This window comes from Diceros bicornis, chromosome 12 (assembly GCF_020826845.1).
Source record: "Diceros bicornis minor isolate mBicDic1 chromosome 12, mDicBic1.mat.cur, whole genome shotgun sequence".
Taxonomy (NCBI): Eukaryota; Metazoa; Chordata; class Mammalia; order Perissodactyla; family Rhinocerotidae; genus Diceros; species Diceros bicornis.
Window position 1 is genome coordinate 55,298,379 of NC_080751.1, and position 24,760 is coordinate 55,323,138.

The 24,760-nt window shown below is 39.3% G+C and overlaps 2 protein-coding genes across 4 annotated transcripts in view; one reads left to right on the plus strand and one right to left on the minus strand.

Annotated features, from left to right (window-relative positions):
• Positions 1-303: 303 nt before the first annotated feature.
• Positions 304-2,408, plus strand: LOC131411690 (coiled-coil domain-containing protein 121-like). Its single transcript, XM_058550673.1, has one exon. The coding sequence runs from the start codon at positions 304-306 to the stop codon at positions 1,405-1,407; it is 1,104 nt and encodes a 367-aa protein (XP_058406656.1). The 3' UTR covers positions 1,408-2,408.
• A 3,320-nt stretch (positions 2,409-5,728) lies between these two features.
• ZNF512 (zinc finger protein 512) overlaps positions 5,729-24,760 on the minus strand; it is a 34,337-nt gene continuing 15,305 nt past the window's right edge. For 2 of the 3 annotated variants that reach the window (XM_058551546.1, XM_058551545.1), the window contains exons 7-14: positions 24,347-24,433; positions 23,585-23,683; positions 22,810-22,977; positions 19,688-19,882; positions 13,669-13,770; positions 12,667-12,729; positions 11,433-11,531; positions 5,729-7,739 (exon numbers count right to left, since the gene is read on the minus strand). In XM_058551546.1, coding sequence (XP_058407529.1) covers positions 7,431-7,739; positions 11,433-11,531; positions 12,667-12,729; positions 13,669-13,770; positions 19,688-19,882; positions 22,810-22,977; positions 23,585-23,683; positions 24,347-24,433 — 1,122 coding nt within the window. In that variant the 3' untranslated portion in view covers positions 5,729-7,430. The remainder of the gene's footprint in view (positions 7,740-11,432; positions 11,532-12,666; positions 12,730-13,668; positions 13,771-19,687; positions 19,883-22,809; positions 22,978-23,584; positions 23,684-24,346; positions 24,434-24,760) is intronic. The other variant, XM_058551547.1, reaches the window with a different exon arrangement.

A 24,760-nucleotide genomic window follows, 5' to 3' on the forward strand; every position in this document is an offset into this window, starting at 1 on the left:
CCTTGGGGATGAACGCTCGGATTCCTGGCCCAAGTAGGTACTGAAGGGACGCTCCCCTCCAAGGCAGCGCCCGCGGAAACCCGCAAGGTGGTGAAACGGAGAAACTTATTCCTACTGGCGACCGCCCAGTCTGTTCCTGTGGCCCTTTGTAGCTTCTGTAGTGTTCAGTAAGTCATAAGATCTGGTGTCACACCCAGGCTCTGCCACTTGCTAGTGGTGTAAATCGTGGCGAAGTCACTTCAATTCTCTGAACCTATTTTCTCCTCTTTAAAATTGAAATAATACTTAACAGGGTTGTAGTGAATGCATATTGTAAATTGTAAACTGCACTCCCTCATCGTTGCCCCTAGTTGTTTACCTTGCCTTGCACACTGTCAGGAATATAATAAAGGCGCTCAAAAATATTTTCTTGTATGCATTAAAGTACAATTGGGCATTTTTTATTGTTTCCTAAAATTCCGTTCAGAACTGATGGGGGAACGTTGCTCTTGTTCTTCCTTCAGGTTTGCTGAGGACTCGAGTAGTTCCCCTCCACCGTATCTTAATTTAATAAATAATTTGGTCAAGTCAGAGAAGCTAACAGACGCAGAAATGAGGTTTAAAGAAAAGATAGTGGTAGAAACTATGAAGCTGAACAAGCAAATAAAACAAGCTCAAATGGAACAAGAATGGCTGAAGGAGGAAACGAGGCAGCTACACGCTGAAAAGTTACTTGTCCAGGCTGAAAACAAATTCTTTCTGGAATACCTGACCAACAAAACTGAGGAGTATAGAAGGCAACCTGAGAAACTGTGGAACAACTATTTACAAGAAAGTGGCGAGACTGAACGAAGGAGGCAAGAATCAGCCTCCAAATATGCAAAACAAACTTCAGTGCTTAAAACAGAGCTCTTGGAGAAGGAAAAGATCCATTCCAATTTGAAGCAGCAGTTGCAAGCATTGAGGGACATTTCAGTATTAAAGGAGAAACAGGAGAGAGAAATGCAGACATTACAAGCAGAGACAGCTGCAAAGAAACAGGAAATCCATGTCCAGTTCCTCCAGCAAAAGGCATTACTGGAGAAACAACTGACTGAGCCAGACATGAGTCAACTGGGAAAGAGAAGAAGAAAGGAGCTTAACAGGAAGACCCAGCCCTTGGAGTTGGCAGCAAAGCAGTATAATTTTGAGTTCTACCGTGACATCAACAGAAAGAACCAGCAGTTAAAGAAGGAACTACTGCAGTTAAATCAGCAATGCCAGGAGTTGCAGGCCACACCAAGCCAGTTAAAAAATCAGAAGCAGCAGCTGCAGCAGGAGCAGTGGTATGTGGAGTGCTTAATGCCGGGGAGGCGACGACTGCAAGGCAGGCACAATGGTGCCCAAAAGGTCAGGGTGCTCCAAAGACCACACCGACCCCTCCCCTAGGCACGAAATCAAGGATTAATCCAAAGTAATTCCTAAAATAACACTGATTAAGTAAGGACCAGAGCAGGTATTCTTAGGTGCCACATAAACCTGGTTAGGAAGACTTTTGGATCTCAGATTGCTATGGCAAAATATCCGTCGTGATGTGTTAGTGTGAAGGATTAGGTGCTTTTTTCCAGCAGTACTAGATATTAGTGTGACTGGCTACCCTTAACTAGGTTTTTCTTTAATTAGCTCTTGTTAATAAACAGGATGTTCCTCAAACCTCCAGATAACCTAATACCATATGCCAAATATCTGTACATTAAACTAGCTCAAGAAAGCCACCTTGAGGAAGTGAAAGGAAAACAGTTGGGTGATTTATTTCATCTAGCTAAGTTAGATCTCTTTATAGAAAAAGCACCATTAAGGGTAGCATTTCAGATTGACTATGTACTGCTTCCTGCTCTGTAAACAACCAATATCAGTTTATCCTCATTCCTTTAGGCCAACTCAGCACACAAAGGCAAAGTGTTTTTAAGTTTTTTTTAAAGTTTGTGCCAGTGACCAGGTAGCTCCTTCTGTAGTTTTCTCATGAGTGAAAAAGTACTCTAATAACAGCAAGTTCAAAAAGCAGTGGGCAGGATGACCTTTTGTCTGAAGCAGCCCCTAAAATTTTACCTCTGAGTAAATTGAGAAACAAAGATAAAGGGAACGTATATTAGGTCAACTCTCACTTTTGAAAATGTTTTCTGTAAAGAAATATTTCCAGTATTAATGAGGTGACTGAATAGCTCTGTTTCAGGAAATTGTATCAAAAGAAAATTTAAAATTATTTTTTAAAGAGTTTTGTGCCATCTATTTCCCTAGCAACATCCTGAATTCTAAGATGACAAGATTATTTAATGTTAAATATAGCAAGTACTTTAGTTTTAGGTCACTTACTACATTTTCTTACTATATGTGCACTTAATAGTACACGAAATGCCTTTTGTAATTAATATATGCCATATGTCTTTTTGTGTGCGTGTGCGTGTGTGTGTGAGGAACATCAGCCTTGAGCTAACATCCAATGCCAATCCTCCTCTTTTTGCTGAGGAAGATTGGCCCTGAGCTAACATCCGTGCCCATCTTCCTCTACTATATATAGGATGCCGCCACAGCATGGCTTGACAAGCAGTGCATCGGTGCACGCCCGGGATCCGAACCCGCAAACCCCGGGCCGTGGAAGCGGAGCACGCGCACATAACCGCTACACCACTGGGCAGGTCCTATTTACATCTATTTAATACAACTAGGAATAGTATTTTAAATTAGTATAGATTTTTAGGGTAGTAATATTTTTTGCACTTATGACATATGGTTAGATCAGTGATTTATTTGAATGCTGAATCCTAATACAGGAATATAACCCCATATTTTAACATTGCTCCTCTATGGGGAAAATATAATCAACTTTATGTTTTCCAGAAATTATTAGTGATGAAAAACTTCAAAATAATTTTCCTGAATTTTCAGTTTTATCCATATGTAAAATGAATTCCTTTAAAATTGGATTAAAAAAAGGATTCTCCTTCAACATCCCTTTAACTTCTAGCTTGAACAATTTTTCTGTTCAATGTGTAGTTTGTTATTAAGCAAACTTTTTGTTATTAAAAATAAAAACTTTAGATTATAATTTATCCACTGATTTTATTATTGTTCCAGTGTATTTTCTACTTCATCTCTCTTCTCCCTTGTTACTGCTTCTGCATGTCTTGTTCATACTAGCGTGCCCATAATAAAACTGCAGTTTTAATGCAGAAGGTAGAACTTTAGATAGCATGCAGGTACCTTAACCTGAACACTTCAATTCATGAGCTGAAAATACAGAAAGACTGAACTTGTAAAACATGGTATCCAAGACAAATTTGAAGCCCTATTCTCTGTGGATGCAAAAAACCGTAGGAAAATACATACTTAAGGCTGATAGAGTTGGAAAGTAAGAAGGATCAAGAATCTTATTACTCTGTTAATTCCCCTCCTGCCATTGCTGTCCCAATTATCTAATTCAGGAGTGGATAACTTCCATCTTGTCTCAGTGTATTTTTAATTCCTATCATCTTAGATAATGGATCTGGTGTACTGCTTGTGGCTTCCCTTTCAGAGTGAGGCCTCCGGGGGCTTTAAGACTTTAAAGGGTGAATCTGCTAAAGGTACTTTGAAATCCATATCTGCAAGTGAGCAGTAGGTTGGCCAACTGAGATCTCAGTCTACTTTTTGTCTGCTTTGCTATGAAGAGAATTAAACAGGGTGATGTTATAGAAAGTGCATTTAGATGGGAAAAGACCTCTGAGGTGAAATTTAGGTTAAGACCTAAATGATAAAATGAAGCCTACAGTGCAAAAACTAGATAAGAAACTTCCACGCAAAGGGAACAGTGAATGCAAAGGCCCTCAGACAGGAATGAACTTGGTAGGTTGAAGGAACAGCAAGGTCAATGTGGCTCAAGTGTAGCTGGGGAACGGTCAGAGAACATGGGTGAAGCAGAGGAAGACGAGGCTAAACAGGTTAGCAGTAGGAGCACAGAGGGCCTTGTAGGACAAGGTAAGGGGAGTGACTTTTATTCTAAGTACACTGGGAAACCATTAGGCTTTCAGCAGGTAAATGAGGTCTGATTTACAATTTTAAAAATTCACTACAGCTGTTATGTGGAGTCTATCCAGACCAATAAAAAGCAGAAACAAACCAATTAGGAAGCTGTTGTACTCTAGGCAAGAGGTGATGGTGGTTTGGACTGGGATGGTAGAAACAGAAGTGAAGAGATGACATGGGGGAGAGCAGACTATAGGGTGAAGGGAAAATCACATTAAGATGAAGCAGAAATAAAATTTCTCAAGTGTCCCCTTTTAAGAAGGAGATGAGCAAAATATATTTTTTTTTGTTTGTGTAAATTGCTTTTTAAAATGAAATATTTCAGACATACAAAAAACACAGAAAACTATAACAAACTCACTATCCACCTTAAGAAATAAGAACTTACAAATTCCCTTGTAGTCCCTCTGGATCCCAGAAGCACTATCCTAAATTTGGTGTTTATCATTCCTGTGCCTGTTTTCATGCTATTTTTAAATATATTAAATTATAAGATATTTATATTTATATACATAGACAATAAGAGCATTGTTTTTGTATGTTTCTAAACCTTATATAAATGGTACACTTGATGTATTCTGTAACTTGCTTTTCCCAGATATTACTTTTGAGATGTATTCATGATGATGCATACAAGTGTATATTGTTCCACTATATGACTATATCACAGTTTATCTATTCTCCTGATGATGGACAATTAGGTTATGTGTTAGAGTAGACTAACAAAGAGACCCACGAATGTATAAGGTCTCAAATAACATTTATTTCTTGCTCATATAATAGTCTCAGATAGATGTTCCTGGTTGGCAAGCAGTCCTTCATAGGGTGATTCAGGGAATCAGCTATCTTCCACTGTGTGTTCTACCATTCCCTAGAGCTGCCTCATCATCTGCATCTAGCCCTAGGAAGGGGAAAGAAAGCATGGGGGTACCTGGAAGTGACATACATCACTTCCACTCACATTCCACTGGAGAGAAATTAGTTGGCTACTCCTTCACTATAGGGGAAGAGGGTGGAGGGCTGGGAAATGTAGTCTAGCCATCTGTCCTGTAATCCTATAGCTTTGCAAGGTGAGAGCAGATTTTGGTGGATAGCTAGTAGTCTCTGCTACACGTTGTTTCCAGTATCTCTCTATTGTAAAAGTAATGCAATAATCATTCTTGTTTTTGTCTCCTGGTACACCTGGACAAGAGGAGTTTCTCTGTGTATACCTAGGAATGAAACTGCTGAGTCTTAACACATATCTTCAACTTTACTAGATACTGCCAAATCACTTTCAAAGTGACTGCACCAACTTACATTCCAAACCGTGCATGAACATTCACATTGCTCCACAACCTACCTATACTTGATATTGTCAAACTTAAGTTTATGTTATTCTAATGAAAAAAAAAAAACTTAAAAACTCAACAGTATGATTAGGATAGTCTATACTAAGTCTTGCTGATCCCTGGCCTCAGGAAGGATAAATAGAAGGAGTGCCTACAACGGCCCTGGATGAGACTGGACAAGTTTCCTATACTAATTCACTTTAATCTCAAATTATTCATTTTACCCAGCAGATCTCAGAAGCTACAGAACTACTGAGACAAATGCATTTGGTACTTATTTCAAACTCATTCCCATCTCTGTCCATCTTCTTACCCCCATACACTGTGTCAGCAGAGTCAAGTAACAGGTCGGAGTCAATGAACAACTGGAAACATCATTCTAACCGAGAGTCATTTATTTCTTTTGTCATTGCCAAACATTCCCCAAAATCTTACTCACCAGAAATTAACATAGCTTCTTCATTTCTCCTCCCTGACAATCCTCATCTACTGAAAGGGCTTTAAGGGCACAACTGCCAATGAAAATGTAGAGTGGATATACCACATCCTTCACTTGTTTCAAAACTACCTATTCTAGCAGTATCCAAATCAGGTTTCAATGCTCCCTTGTCTGAAAGTGGTCTTCACAAAAGCCCACATTTTAAAGCTATACAGAGGAGCACAGAGAACAGAGTTAAAGAGTGGTAACAGCCTTTCAGAATTTGAAAAGGTAGTACTTGTCCATATCAGGGTTAAGGGTCCCTTGCTTTTTATGTGGCATATGTCACAAAAATTGGCAAGAATATGTAAGACCAATATTTATGGAAAAGGGGAAGAGAATCTAGAAACACGACAATAGAGCTGCTCTAACCAATGCTCCAGAGAAAGCCAGCTTCAAATAGAAATAGCCCATTAGACATTATCAGGTAGGCATGAGGTACAGAAAAAGAAATTTTCTTTCCAACTCCAGATAAATATCTACATCTGGTGTCAAAGTCTCAGGATATAAAGAGGATAGAACTCCATATATAAAAGACGATGGAGGACAATATTCTCAGAAAATTCAAAGAGACAGAGGTGGGCTAAGGGAGGGATGAGGACTTAGCAGAGTGTAGAGTAACAAGTGAGGTCAAGTCCAAGGGAGGAATGTGCACCTTGGCTACCAATCTTAGTGGCATTACCAAGAACACAAGGATTTTGTGCCAAAACATCAGGGGCAACGTGATATTTCTCAACCCTTAATACCGAAAGAGCAAAACAAGCTTCAGGAGGGCACTGATCACAGCAACAGATGAGGCCTCAAGCCCCAAGAAAGTTGAGGCACTATCTATCGCTTCTTCTGCTTTCTTCATTCCAGTCATTTTCATGTTTGGGACACATTACTCCCAAGGCTGCTCTTCATGCCTGTGGGTCTTGTTAATCACTGCTACTTGGGACAAACAAAGCATTTCCCAGTAAAACCAGTGTAGGGATGTTCTAGCTTTTTCATTCTAAGTCCATTTTCTTACTTTCAATCCTAAAACCATATTGAGAGAACAAACAGCCGCCATAAAGTTTGTTTCCCAAGGAGACAGGGTAACCTTATTACATGAGTGACAACAGTACTAGCTTCTAGGCTTGTTATATCACAAATACAAAATGATAAATCAGCATGGTTTTAAAAAATTAGTTTGGAATTGTTTTATAAGCTAGATGATGGAGTTGACTACTAAATCAATGGAGCTTCCAAGAAGATTCTACACCCCAGGAAGGAAAGGACAACCAAATAGGTTTCTTAGTCTTGTACAGGGCAAGAGGGGCCTATAGTTGGCCTTAAGAGGGAGCTCTTTGGGCAAGATAAGAGAAAAACAAGAGGACTCCAATAAGGAATAGCAGGAAAACCTACCAAAACAGGGGGCAGGGGAGTGAAAGTGAATTAGGAAGGAAAACAGTGAAATTTACACAGGAGGAAGGAGCTGAGAAAGTCACAGCCTTACACAACAAACAGCTGAAAGAGTAAATTTCTCTTCACTCAGCACCCATGACTCAGTTCTCCCAGCACAGGTCCCCGTGATAATAGCATCATATCCACTCTCCTAGGAGCGCTTTTACACTGACTGCCTATTTCCTTCCTCGTTTATGATTAGTCTTTGGGGGCTTTACTTTCTGGAACTGTGCTGGCACTGGCTCCTGCTCTGGTTGCTTACAGGAGGTCGACACTAGCAGTTCCTCATTATTCCTCCTCTGATCCTTCCCTACTCTAACACTCAGCTCTGCCTCAGGAAGCTCAATGCCAGGCTGCTGCCGCCTTCTTAGAGACCTTCTGCTCCTGTGCTGCTGTCTTCTCTTTTCTTCTTCTTGCTGCCGCTGCTTTATCTTCATCAGCTTTTCAAAGCTTTTAGTTGTTGTTGGGTTTACAACAAACCAATCCTACAGAGGCAAAATAGAAACATCATCCAGTCAAAACACAGTGGAGAGCAGAAGGGTGTGGGGAGAATTAAAATGAGGCATGGTTAGGGCAGAACACAGTAAGGAGGAAACAGATATGGAACCATAGCCTAGAACTCTGTATTTTAAATTGGAGAAATTCAATACAGAGCAGTCATTATAAGCATTTATTGTGTAAGACATGATTTTGAGTACTTCAGTAAGTGATCTACTAAGTCTGTTTATTTAGCATTATCCCACCCATTTATCTCCTTTGTAAAAATCTCCTCATGAGATGTAAAGCATTGGGCCACAGGAGATTTTTATTTCATGATAGTGTAGTGGTTAAGTGAACTTTGCAGCCAGACTGACTGGGCACAAGTCCCAGCTGTTTCTAGCTCTCTAACCATGGGAAAATTACTTAACTTCTCTGAGCCTCAGTTTAAAAAGATTAAGGGCTGGGGGACATGGAATCCAATTATGAAATATTCTTACCAAAAAAAAAAAGAACTTCAATCTAAATCAGGTGATCTGATCAGTCTTCTAGGTCTAATTACCAATTTATAGGAAATATTCGGGATAGAGGACCACCACCATGGGAATGCAATCAGGAAAATCTAGAATGTAGGTAAATGTATGTGACAAATGACCCAGTTTCTTCAACAAATAAATAGAAAATAAAAAAGAAGGGGAAACTTCTAGACCTACAATGTCCAATGAGATAGGCACTAGCCACATGTGGCTAATGAGCTCTTAAAATATAGCTAATCCAAATTGAGATACACTTTCAATGTAAAATACACACTAAATTTCAAAGACTTAGTATGAAAAAAATGTAAAGTATCTCATTAATAATTTTTTATTAACTACATGTTAAAAAGATAATATTTTTGGGCCGGCCCGGTGGCGCAAGCGGTTAAGTGCACGTGCTCCGCTTTGGCGGCCCGGGGTTCGCAGGTTCGGATCCTGGGCGTGCACTGACACACCACTCGTCAAGCCATGCTGCAGTGGCATCCCATATAAAGTAGAGAAAGATGGGAACGGATGTTAGCTCAGGGCCAATCTTCCTCAGCCAAAAAAAAAAGAGGAGAATTGGCATCGGATGTTAGCTCAGGGCTGATCTTCCTCACCAAAAAAAAAAAAGATAATATTTTACATATATTGGGTTAAATAAAATACATTACACTAAGCTAATTTCACCTGTGTTCTTTATACTTTTTAAAATGTGGTTACTAGAGGGGCCGGCCCCGCTGCTGGCGGCCCGGGTTTGGATCCCGGGTGCGCACCGACACACCGCTTGTCTGGTCATGCTGAGGCCGTGTCCCACATACAGCAACTAGAAAGATGTGCAGCTATGACATACAACTATCTACTGGGGCTTTGGGGGAAAATAAATAAATAAAATTTAAAATGTGGTTACTAGCAAATTTTAGATTACGTACATGGCTCACATTACATTTCTACTGGATAGCACACTCTAGATCAAAATAGACAAAAGCAGTATATGGACTTATTTTAGGTCCCGATTTGAATAAACTAACTCTGAAAAAAAATTGTGAGACAATCAGGGAAATTTAAATAATGACTGGATATATGACATTAAAGAATCATTGTTAATTTTTTTTAGGTGTAATGATGGTTGTGGTTATGTATTTTTAAAAGTCCTTATACTTTTAGACACGCACACTGAAAGAAGCATTTATAGCTAACGTGGTATGTGGACTTCGCTTTAAAATAAGCCTTTAAGGGACAAGAAAAGTGAGTGTGGTTAAAAATGAAACAAGATTGGCCATATAGTGTGACTGTTAAACCTGTTCATTATACTAATTTTGTCATTTTCATGTGTTTGAAAATTTCTGTTAAAAAAAAAAGTAGTGTAAGAAAATGTGAGGCAGAGAGGGAAGAAGAGGGTAAAGATGTTTTACCACTACATATAATTCATAAATACAGGCATAAATCATTGAGCAAGTGCTTGGTTCCAACTTTTTTGGAAGAAACTGGAGAAATAAGTTAACTACACAAAGGCCAGATTTTGTAAGGAGATAATTATTTTTCAAATACTTCCTGAAGCATAAAAAGGTACACTATTATTATAAAAAAGATACGACTGCCTTCCAGAAGAAATCTCAGATATGGAAAGGGATTCCCAAAGCTTAAACCAGTAAAGCAACAGGAACCACTTTTGATGACACTAACTAAAGCCGACATTGTTAAGAACTATTAAATTTGAGGTCAGAGAACAGTTGAAGGCACTGTTTTTCTTCATCAGGCAACAATAGGTTCTGGACTAAGATATTCCAAAAGAATGTACACACTACTCCTAGAGCTTCTGCAATAAAGGTATTTAATCACATAGTAAACAATTTCCCTGTTCACCTGTACTACTAAAAAACTTTCCCCAAGAGAAAACTCTTAACCTTCTTAACTTTAAAGCATTTTTATTCAGAATTTTTTAATTTTGAAAATTTACAAACCTTTAGAAAAGTTACAATAGTTCAGTGAACACCTAGATTTACCACTGCCAATCTCTCTCTTCCCTTTATTTCTTCTTTCTTTTCTTCCTTCCCTCCATCTGCTGAACTATTTGCAAGTTAGTTGCAGACATCATGATACTTCATCCCTAACTACTTCAGCACGTATCTGCCTAAGAACAAGGGCATTCTCCTGCATAACTACAATACAACTATCACATTTGGGAATATTAACATTGACACATTACTATTAGTTAATATAGTCAGTATTCAAATTTCCCCAATTGTCTCGATAATGTCCTTTATAATTGTTTCTATGCAGTATTTTATCTTATTTTTGTGTGTGTGTGAGGAAGATTAGCCCTGAGCTAACATCTGTTGCCAATTCTCCTCTTTTTACTGAGGAAGATTGGCCCTGGGCTAACATCCGTGCCCATCTTCTTCTACTTTATATGTGGGACGCCGCCATAGCACAGCTTGACAAGCAGTGCGTCGGTGCACACCCGAGATCCAAACCTGTGAACCCTGGGCTGCCAGAAGTGGAGCGCGTGAACTTAACTGCTACACCACCTCTATACAGTATTTTAAACAGCATTAAAAACAAGTTGCTCGCAGATGTTAGAATACTAGATAACAGAAGTATAGAGATTGCTGTGAAATAAGAATTCCAAAGGTGTAAATTCAGCCTGATTCCCAAATGCCTGATTTAATTCAATTTAAGAGAATTAGAATTCAGGGATGCTCACGCTTACAGTGATTTCAAATGCTTTCAGAGAAAAATACAATTATGCATCTAATTTTAGAAAGTATTTTAACTCCGATGTCTCCAGTACCCACTTTTTTTTTAATTAATTAATTAAATTTTTTTTGGTGAGGAAGATTAGCCCTGAGCTAACATCTGTTGCCAATCTTCCTCTTTTTGCTGAGGAAGATTGGCCCCAGGCTAACATCCATGCCCTTCTTCCTCTACTTTATATGTGGGACACCTACCATGGCATGGCTTGATAAGCGGTGCCTAGGTCCACACCCAGGATCTGAATCTGTGAACCCCAGGCCGCCAAAGCAGAACACGTGAACTTAACCACTATGCCACTGGGTACCCACTTTAGAGTTACTTTCCTTGACAGTCCTAGCCCATAAAAACAGGCAGAAAATTCACCTCTCTTGTGGCATATGTATAGGGTCCATAGGACCACAAAAGCACTGTGGGAAAGCAGGGACTCACCTCAGCATGAACAGAGTTGATGTGATACTTGACACCACTCTCTGACACAAATTCTTTTTGACAGAGAAGACACTTGTATTTTCCAGCCACAAAGTTTCCCTATTTTCAAAAGAGAAAGAAAAGAGAATTATTGGTAAATTCAGGAACACATACCTGGACCATGGGTAGGGACTCTTAGAGATGAAAAGAGGGGATTCTACTTCAGCAAAGGTAAGAAGGAAGAAAATTCAAACCAGCAATATATTTAGGAAAACCAGCATGGGAAGACTCTCACCATATAAATCTATCCTAATACAATTCTATACCGAACACTCACCCCTCCCCCTCAACGTGACATGAAGTTCTCCTACTTTTATTATATAACACGTCACATTTTTCTATCTTCCCTTGTTTCTTTCACTTCACTTCCAGGTTCCCTTGGTTCTTCCCCCAAAATGATCAAACTCCTGAAGTTCACCAGAGGCACCAATGTGCAATTCTTCCCACTATAATCCACTGCTGCAAAGAGTGCCTTGAAAATCTAGAAGTAGAAGAGTACCATCCATAATACCTAGTTTAAGGACTCAAACACTCAGATCAAGATGACAAACTCCTAAGCATTCCTGGAAAGATCTGGTTTGGATGCCTACAATTCCCTTGTTGCCTTGAACTGAGACTTCTCTCCCCTCCTGAAGCTTCAGGGTTCCATGGTGCTCATTTTGTGTGAGGAGATACTTCTGAATGGGATTGGAAAGTGGCAACAATCCCCATGGCCGGTGGGTTGTAGGGAACCTGGGTCAACACGGAAAAGAGTCAGTGACATGAATGGCTGTTAGCCTGATACCCAGGGATCCCATCTCCTATTCCCAGAGATCAGATAGTTCAGATGGGTTTAGAGGATCTTCACCCATCCAGACAAGCACATGGAAGTTGATTCTAGAAAGTTTAGGGCCCAATAAGACAGGGTAGGCCCAGTGTGGGAGAGGCTCAGGTGGAAGAAGTTAAATCCCTGGTAGGGACTCAGAACTAATATATTTTTACGCAAATTCTTTAATTGATATGACTTATGGCTACACTGGCTTTTTCTGCATCTTGGACATAACCTGGCATCCCACCCAATAACAGAGCAAGAATCTTTGGAACATAAAAAACTAAAGCAAACAGGACAACTAGCTGTGCACCTAAACTGAATTCTCTTCCACGTCAGACTCTTTTAGAGGTCATGTTAAGATAAATAGTTCAGAAAGTTACAAACCAATGTACAAGAGCCCAGGTGAGCTTTAAGGCCAGATACACTACTGTAGACAGCCTCACAACCCTGAAAAAGAGAAAAAGAAATAATGTGAAGACTATACCAAACAGCATCCTTCTCTTAGCAATCTGGCCATTTACACTGACCAACTCTACATTTGAAGGAAGAACCCCAATAAATTGTACTACAAACCAAACAGAAAAAGAATTCACATGTAAGACACAAAAGCAAGAAGGAAAACTAAGGAAAGGTAAAACAAAAAGAGTTGAACATGTTGTTTAGAAAAGCTTAAGACATTCCATTCCCTGGTACTTTTTCTTACACTTAGAGAAACACAGAAAATTGTATGGTTAGATTTTTTTTTTAATCTGCTTTCTTTAGTGCAAATGTGTTTCCTGTTTTTTACATCTCTACTCCTCCCCAAAGTACTGCATACACACCTGTGATAGATTAAAGATGGCTGCAAATTCTGTGCCACTCTTCCTATCAAGAAGTGGAGTCTATTTACCCTCCCTTTGAATCTAGGTTAGCCTTGTGATTCCTTTGACCAACAGAATGCCATGGAAATGATGCTGAACAAATTCTGAAGCTAGGCCTTAATAAATCTGCAACTTCTGCTTTCATGTTCTCAGAATACTATCTCTGAGAAGTCAGCTACCATGTACCCTGCTGCTAATCCAACTATCCTAGCTAGAGAGAGAGGCCATGTGGAGAGCCAAGTTCCCAGCTGAATTAGCTGCACAGAAGCCATCTTGGACATTCAGGGCCCATCTGAGCTTCCAGATGAATGCAATCCATGAGTGATCACAGCTGATGCCATGTACAGCAGGAGAACTGCCCTCTTAGCCCTGAGAGAATTATTGATTTACAGAATTGTGAACAAATAAAATAATTGATGTTTTAAGCCACTAAGGTTCAGGTGCTTTGTCACGAAGGGATAAATAACTGAAACAACAGCAGATGCTTGATAAACATTTACTGAATAAATGAATGAGAAAGAACCACCTGGTTAGGACACTGAATGCGATGATACTTCTTGATATCTGATTTCCATTTGTGTAGTACTTCCTGGCTGAAGGTAGGTAGCCCAGGGCGAGTATATTTTAACTACAAGACAAGAAACATTTTATTGGAGGAATTCAACTTCCAACCAAAAGACCCCAAAAGTTCCACACACACAATTCTGCAGGTTACGTAATGCTACAGTTCCACAAGTATATTTTCATATACAAAAAAATTATAATATGTAAAACCTTTTAAAGTTCCTGAAACTGGTAACTATAATTATCTATTGTTTAGTCTTAGAATAGTCTGATTTTTAACAGAGGGCAGGAGACTTTCAGCTATAACACTTCACCTACCGTTTAAAAAAAGACGGTAATGATAGTTAAAATATCTGTTACAAAAAAGAGAGGGATACAAATATGCACTATCTATAATACATATATAAATAAATACAATATGTATACATATACACAGGGTACATATATATATACATATACACACACATATACATATAATATATTCAATAGAAATATACATAGATGGGTAAAAGGCTAGAATCCTACAAATCAAAATGTTAAACAGTAGTATTCTCTGGGTAGTAGAATTTTGAGTGGTTTTAATGTCTTTTCCCCTGTTTATCTGCATTTTTCATTTTTATTCAATGATATCATGGTAATTTTCGATATTTAAAAAATTCTAACACGAAAAATTAAGGTTCAACCTAAACAAGGACGTGAGAGAACTTAGGGAACAGAACCATAATCTTGCTTATACTGCAAAAGTAGAATTATTCTAATACTTCTTTTCACATGCTTTGACACAAGTTAGTCTTACAACTACTATAACTGTAGTTTCCAGAAAAGAGATAGCACCTGTAGAGACAGTTCTTACAAAGTCCACCATGGGTAATAGTCGTACTTCCGGTGAGTAAACAATCCTCCTGCTTGAAAAATGGAAGTATCTGAAAAGAAGTTGATTCTCTGAGACAGAAAAACAGAACCAAAGCCAATAGAGGTAATGGGGAAAGTAAGGAAGGTAGTAGCCTAAAGAACTTCTGGTAAATCTGTAAAAGAAATCAGAGCACAGGGCTGGCTTTATTTATAAGCATTTCCTCTCCCCTGCAGCTAGCGTATATGGGTCCATCTAAAATCTTTTTATGGTGATGGGGGAATATTTATATAAACCATTATATTCATATAATAAACTATCATATTTATGCAGCTATAAAAAAGAAATGAGGATACTCTCTATGAACACATTTAGAGTGATTTCCAGGATATATTTTTAGGTGAAATAAAGCAAAGTACAAAAAAGTATCTATAGTAAGAAAGAAGGGGATATAAGAAAATATTTATGTACTTGATCATCCATCCCACAAAAATACAGGAAGAACAAACCAGAAACTACTGAGTTTGGTTATCTTTGGGAGGAGTAGGGTGGAAATAAAAGGGGACTGAGAACAGGATAGTTGGAAAGAGGAGCAGCGACACTTCTCTGAGACCTTTTTATATAGGTCTGACTTTTAGAACTATGGTAATGTTTCACATACCCCCCAAAAAAGTCAATAGGTTAAATTAAATAGGATGTAGGAGGAACCCAAAATGTAATAAGAGTGACATGTGAACCTATTTATTAGAAATGAGAAACATAATGTAGGGGGTGGGGAAAAAAAAACCCCAACCGAAGTAACTTTGGAAAATAGTACTTTGACTACATACTACTATAAGACTAAAGATGAAAAGAACTACACACAAATATTGTTCTCTAGTCAGTAAATTTGTTTTTTACAGGGATATGGGTTAACAATTCTGAAATACTATTTTATGTTACACTAGGATTGAGCAAAGTAAATATATTGTAGACAATGAGAGCCAAGTTTCTCGCTGTTGGAGAAAGGAGTTAAAATAAGGAAAGAGGAAGGCAAGAAGGAAACTTGTGGTGTTAGACTGGAATTGAAGGTATCATGGCTTTAAATATATATACAGATAGATAGACATAGAAATAAATACGGAGTGTGTGTATGTGTGCATGAATATATATACATATATATCCAGCTCTATCTACCAAGAGTGCCCAGAAGCAATGACACCCCAGTAGGAATGAGTACACCTGGCACTCAAATCTTGGTTTCTAAATATATTCTCCAATAAAAGGAACCACAATTCCTTAGAGAAATAGTTTCCAGGGCTGGGGCAGGAAAAATGTGAGATGAACCTAAAGTATCTCATGGTGTCAGAGAATAAAAAAGTTCTCAAAAAATGACAGGGGCATGTCAAAAAGATACAGGAGCCCACCTGAAAGAGCTCTTGATGGCCAAATCTGGGACAATTTGAGCAGCAAAACAAATAATAATAGCATTGGATTGTAACCCATAGAATAAAATAAATATCCATGAGTCCATACTAATATAAATAAACAGAAGAAAAGGACAGATCTTTCTCACAATAGAATTTCAATTAATAATTGTAGAAAAACATGATGGAAACAGAAAATCATCTTAAGCAAACACCACAATAATAACCGTTGCAGGTAAGAATCACTGATGGATGCTAAAATAAGCGAGCAGAAATATCATAAGACACAGGTCAGCTGCATAGTCTCAATATCCCCAGGAAATATTCACTAATTACAAAGGGAAAATTGTAATTTTTTTTTTTTCCGTGAGGAAGATCAGCCTTGAGCTAACATCCATGCTAATCCTCCTCTTTTTGCCAAGGAAGACCGGCTCTGAGCTAACATCTATTGCCAATCCTCCTGCTTTTTTTCCCCAAAGCCCCAGTAGATAGTTGTATGTCATAGTTGCATATCCTTCTAGTTGCTGTATGTGGGACACGCCTCAGCATGGCCGGAGAATGGTGCGTCGGTGCGCGCCCGGGATCCGAACCTGGGCCGCCAGTAGCGGAGCACGCGCACTTAACCGCTAAGCCACGGGGCCGGCCCGGAAAATTGTAATTTTGCCACGGAGAAAACTGAATGACGCACTCTAATCAAGCGGTCAAAGTTAATATCATCAGTAAAAAGACACATCAACATCATATACCTCCTGATATGATGCATTGAGAAGGGCCAACATTGCTTCAGAAGTATTCCTACCAAAAACGTACAACCTACAATCTAACTGTAAGAAAACACCAGACAAATCCATATTACAGACATTCTAAAAAATAACCAGCCAATCCTCTTCAAAAGTGTCAAGGACACAAAAAACAAAGAAAGCTAGAAGAACTGTAACAGATTGGAGGAGACTAAGGAGACACAGTAAACAAAATTAAATGTGGGATCCTGATGGTATCCTATGATAGTATCCTGAGTTATGGTTATGTAAGATGTTGGCATTAGGGGAAGGGAAGCTAGGTAAAAAGCATATGGAAATTCTTGTACTAATTCTGCAACTGTTCTATAAGTCTAAAATTATTTCAAATAAAAAGTTTTCTTAAAAAGGAATATATATTTGTGACACGACAGAAATATATACATTGGTCTCTGTGCCCAGTTCCTGCTAATACTTGGGTCTTTGAGCCTGGTTCCTGACACAGAGCTCCTAAAACTCTTGTCATTTCTTGAGTGATAGGAGTGTCTAACACAGAGCTCCTAAATCCCTTGGAATTTCCTGGGTAACAGGAGCATCTTTTGTTGTAATGAGGTGATTCTTGACGGGCTCCTGAAGGAAGCTGGTCACCAGAAAGACCATGCCGTGATTAGAAGCTTGGAACTTTCAGCCCCACTGCCTATTCTCTGGCAGGGGGAGAGGGGCTGGAAATGAAGTTAATCAATCATGTCTACATGATAAAGCCTCCATAAAAATCCCAAAATTATAGGGTTTGGAGAGTTTCTGGGTTGGTGAACACATCTAGGTGCCAAGAGGGCGATATACCCCAACTCCACAGGGACAGGAGCTCCTGTGCTCAGGACTCTTCCAGACCTCACCCTACATATCTCTTCATCTGGTTGTCCATCTGTATCCTTTATTACATCCTTCATAATAAACCAGTAACTATAAGTGTTTCCCTGAGTTCTGTGAGCCATTTTAGCAAATTATCGAACCAATGAGGGGGTCGTGGGAACCTCGATTTATAGCCAGTGGGTCAGAAGTACAAGTGACAACCTGGGACATGTGATTAGCGTCTAAAGTTGGGGCAGTCTTGTGGAACTGGGGCCTTAACTTGTAGGATCTGAAGCTAACTCCAGTAGATAGTGTCAGAACTGAATTGAACTGTAGGACACCCAGTAGTGTCAGAGAACTGGACGGTGTGCAAAAAACCCACACATCTGGTGTCAGAAGTGTTGTGAACGTGGTGGTGGTGGTGTGAGAAACAAGGAAAAAACAGGAGCTTTTCCTAGACAATATTGCTTGTATTTGCCTCAAGAAACACTGAAAGGACACACAGGAAACTAAAAAGAATGGTTAACTATGGAGACAGGATAGAACAAGGACAGGGTGGCAGTGAGATATCTCAATGCTTACCATCATTTTGACTTTGGAACCAAGGGAATATATTATCTATTCAAAAAAATTAAATTTTTATGTTTAAAAAATAAAATAATAATGCCTTTAACCCATACACTGTAAAAATAGAAAACTGATGATTTTACGAAAGTATCTGCTAGATAAGACTACCAAACCAATGAGCCAACAAACATTTACTTCAAATTCCCTACCATATACCATGCACAGTAAAAGCAATTTGACTGCAATATCACAAAATATATATCACTGTGCAAAATTCACATTTAAACTGAATTTAGGTAAACTAAAATATATTTAGCCTACGGCAGGAAAAAAGTAGCAATAAGTCTGAAACAATAAAGAATGCTCTGATATTATTCAAAAACAGGATTCAACTCCTTGGACACCAGTAGGACTGATTTTTAGGCCAAATAAGAGATAAGTGGTAACTTCTAAGATTTGATCTATTTTCTTTCTTTTTTTTTTTTTTTTGAGGAAGATCAGCCCTGAGCTAACATCCATGCTAATCCTCCTCTTTTTGTTGAGGAAGACTGGCTCTGAGCTAACATCTATTGCCACTCCTCCTCCTTTTTTTTTCCCCCCCAAAGCCCTAGTAGATAGTTGTATGTTATAGTTGCACATCCTTCTAGTTGCTGTATGTGGGATGCGGCCTCAGCATGGCCGGACAAGCGGTGTGTCGGTGCGCGCACGGAATCTGAACCCAGGCCACCAGACGCGGAGTGCGCGCACTTAACCGCTAAGCCACAGGGCCGGCCCCTGACCTATCTTCTTATAACACATAACATTTCTCTCACATGGGTCAAAGCCCAAGGCCAAATCTAAACTATTCTTCTTGATACCCTAGAGAGTAATGGGTCCTTAGTTCTTATCTTACTCCTTACTATATATCCTCCCAACCCCCTCCCATGACTACCCCATAGTCATATACCCTTTTTTTCCTGTTAATTAAATAATGCTTCTTCCCTCTACAATCTATTCTAAACCAAAGGCTTCCAGCTGGGTTCTGCACTCTTCAGAAGTACACTTGGGGCCATGGAGGGGAATGATAAAGTATCAAAGATAAGGCCAAGTAGACGAGGCTTTGAGCTCACTACCCCGGGTTATTCAGAGCAAATTTGTTTTTAGTTATTTTATATACTGGTGTTTTATATGAGCTTTTAGAAGGAAAAAAGTGGATGGAAAGAGGAATTCTCTTGCTACAAAAACAAACTGAAAGCACTTACCTAAACTAAATATAAACTACTACATGTGAACTAGCAAACTGGAAATACACAGGCAAAGACTAAGCAAAACACTAACCTGGGAATTCAAGTTCCCTCTGGAAGTAGTCCAAAATTAAGAGGGCTCCTTAAGGAACTTCTGAAACGGACTGTCTCTTTAGGACCTACCTGAATCCAAACACTGAAGCTGGATCAGATGTACTCTATCTCCAAGGGCAAAGAAGCAAGATATCGTTTATCATGTACTCACTCAAGTGCATTTACTTCTCCGTATGTAGTCAGCATAGTACCAGACATGATGATTCAAAATTAATACAAGTTTCTACCTTACCTTCCGATCATCAGGTACCAGATCCTGAAGCACCTTCCTCTTAGGCCATTCCTTGGCCAGTTCAGCAGAGGCTAGCTCCTGCAGGTGGTATACAGCTATCTTGGCAGAACGCCTCTGAACTCGGCCCCCACTCTTTGGCTCCAGGCTCATCTCCTTTAAGCACTCTGGCTGTCCTGACTCTGGAAAGAAGGAGATCTGCAAGAATGAAACACAGCAAAACACAGCCCTGAGAAGTGGCTTCCGTCAGAGTCAGGGATTAAAGGCTGTTTTTCCTGCTCTAAATATCCAAAGAGCTATTTACTAGCTTGCTAACCACTAGCATCGCTCCACCACGTTAGTGCACACTTTACTGGTAAAAAATCTTCTTAGCAGGATAAAATCTGTTCTGTTGTAATAAGTAAAAGTGGTTGAAAGTCAAGACATATCCATATACAAAGAAATGAACATCAACCCATACCTCATACTACACACAAAAATTAACTCAAAATGAATCATAGCCCTAAATGTTAAACATAAAACTATAAAACTTCTAGAAAACACCAAGAGAGAAAATTTTTGTGATCCTGGGTGTGATGGGTTTTTTGATGTGTCAACTTGGCTAGGCTACAGACATCAGTTATTCAATCAAACACTAATCTAGGTGCTGATGTGAGGGTATTTTGCAGATCTAATTATAGCCCATAATTAGTTGACTTTAAGTAAGAAAGATGTGGCAGGAAGAGGCAGAAGAGAGTCAAAGCATGAGAGAGACTCAATACTGTTGCTGACTTGAAGATGAAGGGACCATGAGCTAGGGAATGCAGGTGGCCTTTAGAAACTGAGAACAACTCCTGGCCTACAACAAGCAAGTAAATGAGGTCCTACATCGGAATAGAACTGAATTCTTAAACAATCAGAATGAGTCTGGAAACAGATTCTCCCCTTGAGTCTCCGGAAAGGAATGGCCCTACTGACACTTTGATTCCAGCCTGGTGAGGCTTGAGGCAGGGGAGCCAGCTAAGCCATGCTGTACTTGGACTTCTGACCTAATGAACTGTAAGATAATACAGTTGTGTTGTTTAAGCCATTAATTTTGTGGTGATTTTTTTTTTTTTTTTTTGGTGAGGAGATCAGCCCAGTGCTAACATCTGCCAATCTTCCTTTTTTTTTTTTTTTTTTTTTTTGCTGAGGAAGGCTGGCCCTGGGCTAACATCCGTGCCTATCTTCCTCCACTTTATATGGGACGCCACCACAGCATGGCTTGCCAAGCAGTGTGTTGGTGTGCGCCCGGGATCCAAACCGGCAAACCCTGGGCTGCCGCAGTGGGGCGCGCGCACTTAACCACTTGCACCATTGAGCCGGCCCCTTTTGTGGTGATTTTTTATAGCAGCAGTAGAAAATTGTATGTTGGGTTTGGCAATGATATCTTAGATATCACAACAAAAATATTATCCACGAAAGAAAAAAAAGAAATTGAATTTTATCAAAATTAAGAACTCTGCTCTTTGAAAAACACTATAAAAATATAAAAAGATGGGGTGATGCAGCGGTTAAGTGTGCGTGCTCCAATGCGGCAGCCTGGGTCTGTAGGTTTGGATCCCGGGCACGCACCGACACATCGTTTGTCAAGACATGCTGTGGTGGCATCCCATATAAAGTGGAGGAAGATGGGCATGGATGTTAGCCCAGGGCCAATCTTCCTTAGCAAAAAGAGGAGGATCGGCAGTGAATGTTAGCTCAGGGCTGATCTTCCTCACAAAAAATAAATAAATAAAAAAAAGAAAAAAAGAAAAAAGAAAAAGACAAGCTATAGACTTGGAGAAAATATTTGCAAAACATATATCTGATAAAGGACTTATGTCCAGAATACATAAAAAAAACTCAAAGTACATTCAAACCTTAATATAAGACAGCAAAAACTCCAATAATAAAATAACAAAGGATTTCAATAGACACTTGACTAAAGATTGACGCTGCCAATAAGCACATGAAAAACAGTCAACATCATTAGTCATTAGGGAAATGCAAATTTAAACGGCAGTAAAATACCTATTAGAATGGATTTAAAAATGATACCAACAATAGCAGGTGCTGACAAGGCTGCAAAACAACTGGAATTCTCACACTTTGCTAGTGAGAATGCAAAATGGCACAGCCACTTTTACATTTTGGCAGCTTCTTATAAAGTTAAACATCCATTTATCATATGATCTAGCAATCCCATTCCTAAGTATTTACCCAAGAAAAATTAAAACTTATTTTTACACAAAAAACTTTACGTGAATGTTTACAGCAGCTTTATTCATAATTGCCAAAAACTGGAAACAACTCAAATGTTCTTCAACTGGTGAATGGATAAACAAATTGTGAGACATCCATACAATGGAATTTTAGACAAAAACAAAAAGGAATAAACTAATGATACATGCAACACATGGATGAATCTCAAATGCATTATGCTAAGTGAAAGAAGCCAGACTCAAAAGGCCACATACTATAGGATTCCATGCATATGACATTCTGAAAAAGGAAAAACTATAGGGACAGAAAATAGATCAGTGGTTGCTAGGGGTTGGGGGTAGGGAGAAAAGCTGACTACAAAGGGACAAAAGGGAAGTTTGGGGGGCGATGAACAAATTGTTCTATATCTGGATTGTGGTGGTGGTTACATGACTATATGTATTTGTCAAAGCTCTTATAACTGTACACTCAGAAGAATGAATATTAATTACCATATGTAATTTATACCTTGAAACTTAGCTCTAAAAAAAACCATGAGGTAGGGGAGCCTGGAAATATAATCAGGAAAAAAAAAGCCAAGACAAAAAAAATTGGAATAGAGGAACCAGCTGGACAGACTCCCACAAAACTTCTAGCTAAGAGGGAATGCTTTTAGATTTAAAAATACAATAACAAGTTTACTTCTGCCCAGACTACACATTGAACTTTGATTTCTCTAATCTAATGATGTTCAAAAGACAGAAAAAAGAGAACAAAGAAAGAACAAGGAAAAGAGAACAAAAGCATTCAAAGATTAAAAGGGGATACAAATGAGGAACCAAGGATGTACGGGAAGATGTAGGGGTAAGCAGTCACTACAGAATAGATCCCCAAACAGGGTCTGGAAAGTAATCAGTACTCACAGGCCCATGCTCTGACCTCAGGTGATATGCAAGTCCAGCCTTTGATCTATATGGCTTTCCACAGTGGTGACATTTCAGGGTCATCTTCTCCAGCTCTGCAGCCCCTTTGCCACATTTTCTGACATGGTACAGATATCCCATGATGCTGGTGAAGCTACTAGAGCAACTCTGAACACAGGAGAGAGGCCTAAACTATAATCTTACATCTTTTGACATGATCTTTGAATTTCTAAACAGCCACAAAGCACTTAACCACATCATACAAACAGACCCTCTGATATCACTAGATGCTCTCCAACACTTCCCATTGGCACAACCCTTCCTTGTCGCTGGCCCAACGGCTATCCTATCTACCACCAAGGGTGATATTCAGTCAGTTTAGTCAGCATTCAATAAACTAGATCTGTGCACCTCCTCTGTGTCAGAGCTTCCTCCTTGGTCTATGATCCAACTCCACCCCAACACCAAATACCCAGCGATATCAAAGTTCTTCACAGTGAGATTACTAGGATCCTCTTCATCGCACTAAAGAAAGGATGGTAAAGAAACCTCTTCAAACAAAGGGAAAGGGGAGAAAAATAAATTTTTGGAGATGAGAAAGAAAATAAATTATTAATAGAGTTCAGGAGACCTGAAAAAGCAGTAGTCACTCTTACGTTGGAAGATGACACAGAACCAGGTCTACAAGTGAGAAGGAGGAGAAACAGAAAAGAATGACAGAAAGACAGTGACCTGAGACTCCAGACAGAAGATGCTGCTGTCCTTGAGCTCTTACCTCACGCATGCACCTAAGCTTTCCCAGTCTCTTCAGAACTGTTCGGAGCCGTTCCCTCTCACTTGGCTCATCTATTTCATCTCCAGCCTTCAAAATGGGCTAGAAAGCAAGAGAAGCAAACAAGCAGATGATTCACGGAAAATACAGATACAGAAAAAAATTATTTCATAGGAGAATCAAGGACCAGACTAGCACCAAAGCTGATGCCCATGAAGTCTAAGTTATCTGACCCCCGGCTTTCTCTATCTTCTCCTAGACAGACAAGGAAGCGAATGTAATGGAAATAAGAATTCTAAGCCTCTATCCCCCAGGACATGAACCTTTCGGGCTAACCTAAACACACAAATACCTATGTATCTACCACAAAGGTTTCATTGTGTGTAACTCTTCTATCAAAAGGATCTTCTGGGCCGGCCCCGTGGCTTAGTGGTTAAGTGAGTGCGCTCCGCTGCTGGCGGCCTGGGTTCGGATCCCAGGCGCGCACCGACGCACTGCTTCTCTGGCCATGCTGAGGCCGAGTCCCACATACAGCAACTAGAAGGACGTGCAGCTATGACATACAGCTATCTACTACTGGGGCTTTGGGGGAAAAAAATAAAAAAACAAATAAAAAATTATTAAAAAAAAAAAAAAAAGGATCTTCTTACACACATACCTATAAAGTCTCAGAGCCTTAGCCATCTCCACTGAGTTGTCTACATTCATCTAAGGAAAGACATCCAAACACCACATAGGCTCATACAGGATAGAACACACACTTACCAAACTATTATGATTTGCCATGACGTGATACTTCATCCCTGCTAGTGAACGAAGTTGTTTCCCACAGTGATGACATGTAAACATTTCCTATAAGTAAAAAACATTGCTCAGTGGCAGGCTGTTCAACAGAGAAATAGAATATCACAAAATCCTACTCAAATGCTCTCATCTACATCTCCTTTATTTTCCAAAACAATAGTCAATGAATCTCAATATCCCACAAGCTCAGTGTCACGTCCTCAAGAGCAAAGAAATATAGGCAACTCATTTTTAAAATAATAACAACTACCACTTACCGAGCGCCAATATCTGCCAAGTAAGGGGTAGGTATTTAGCATGTATTATTTCTTTCTTATCCTCTCACGGACTACACAAGGTAGTAATTATTTTATCTCTATTTTATAAACGAGGAAA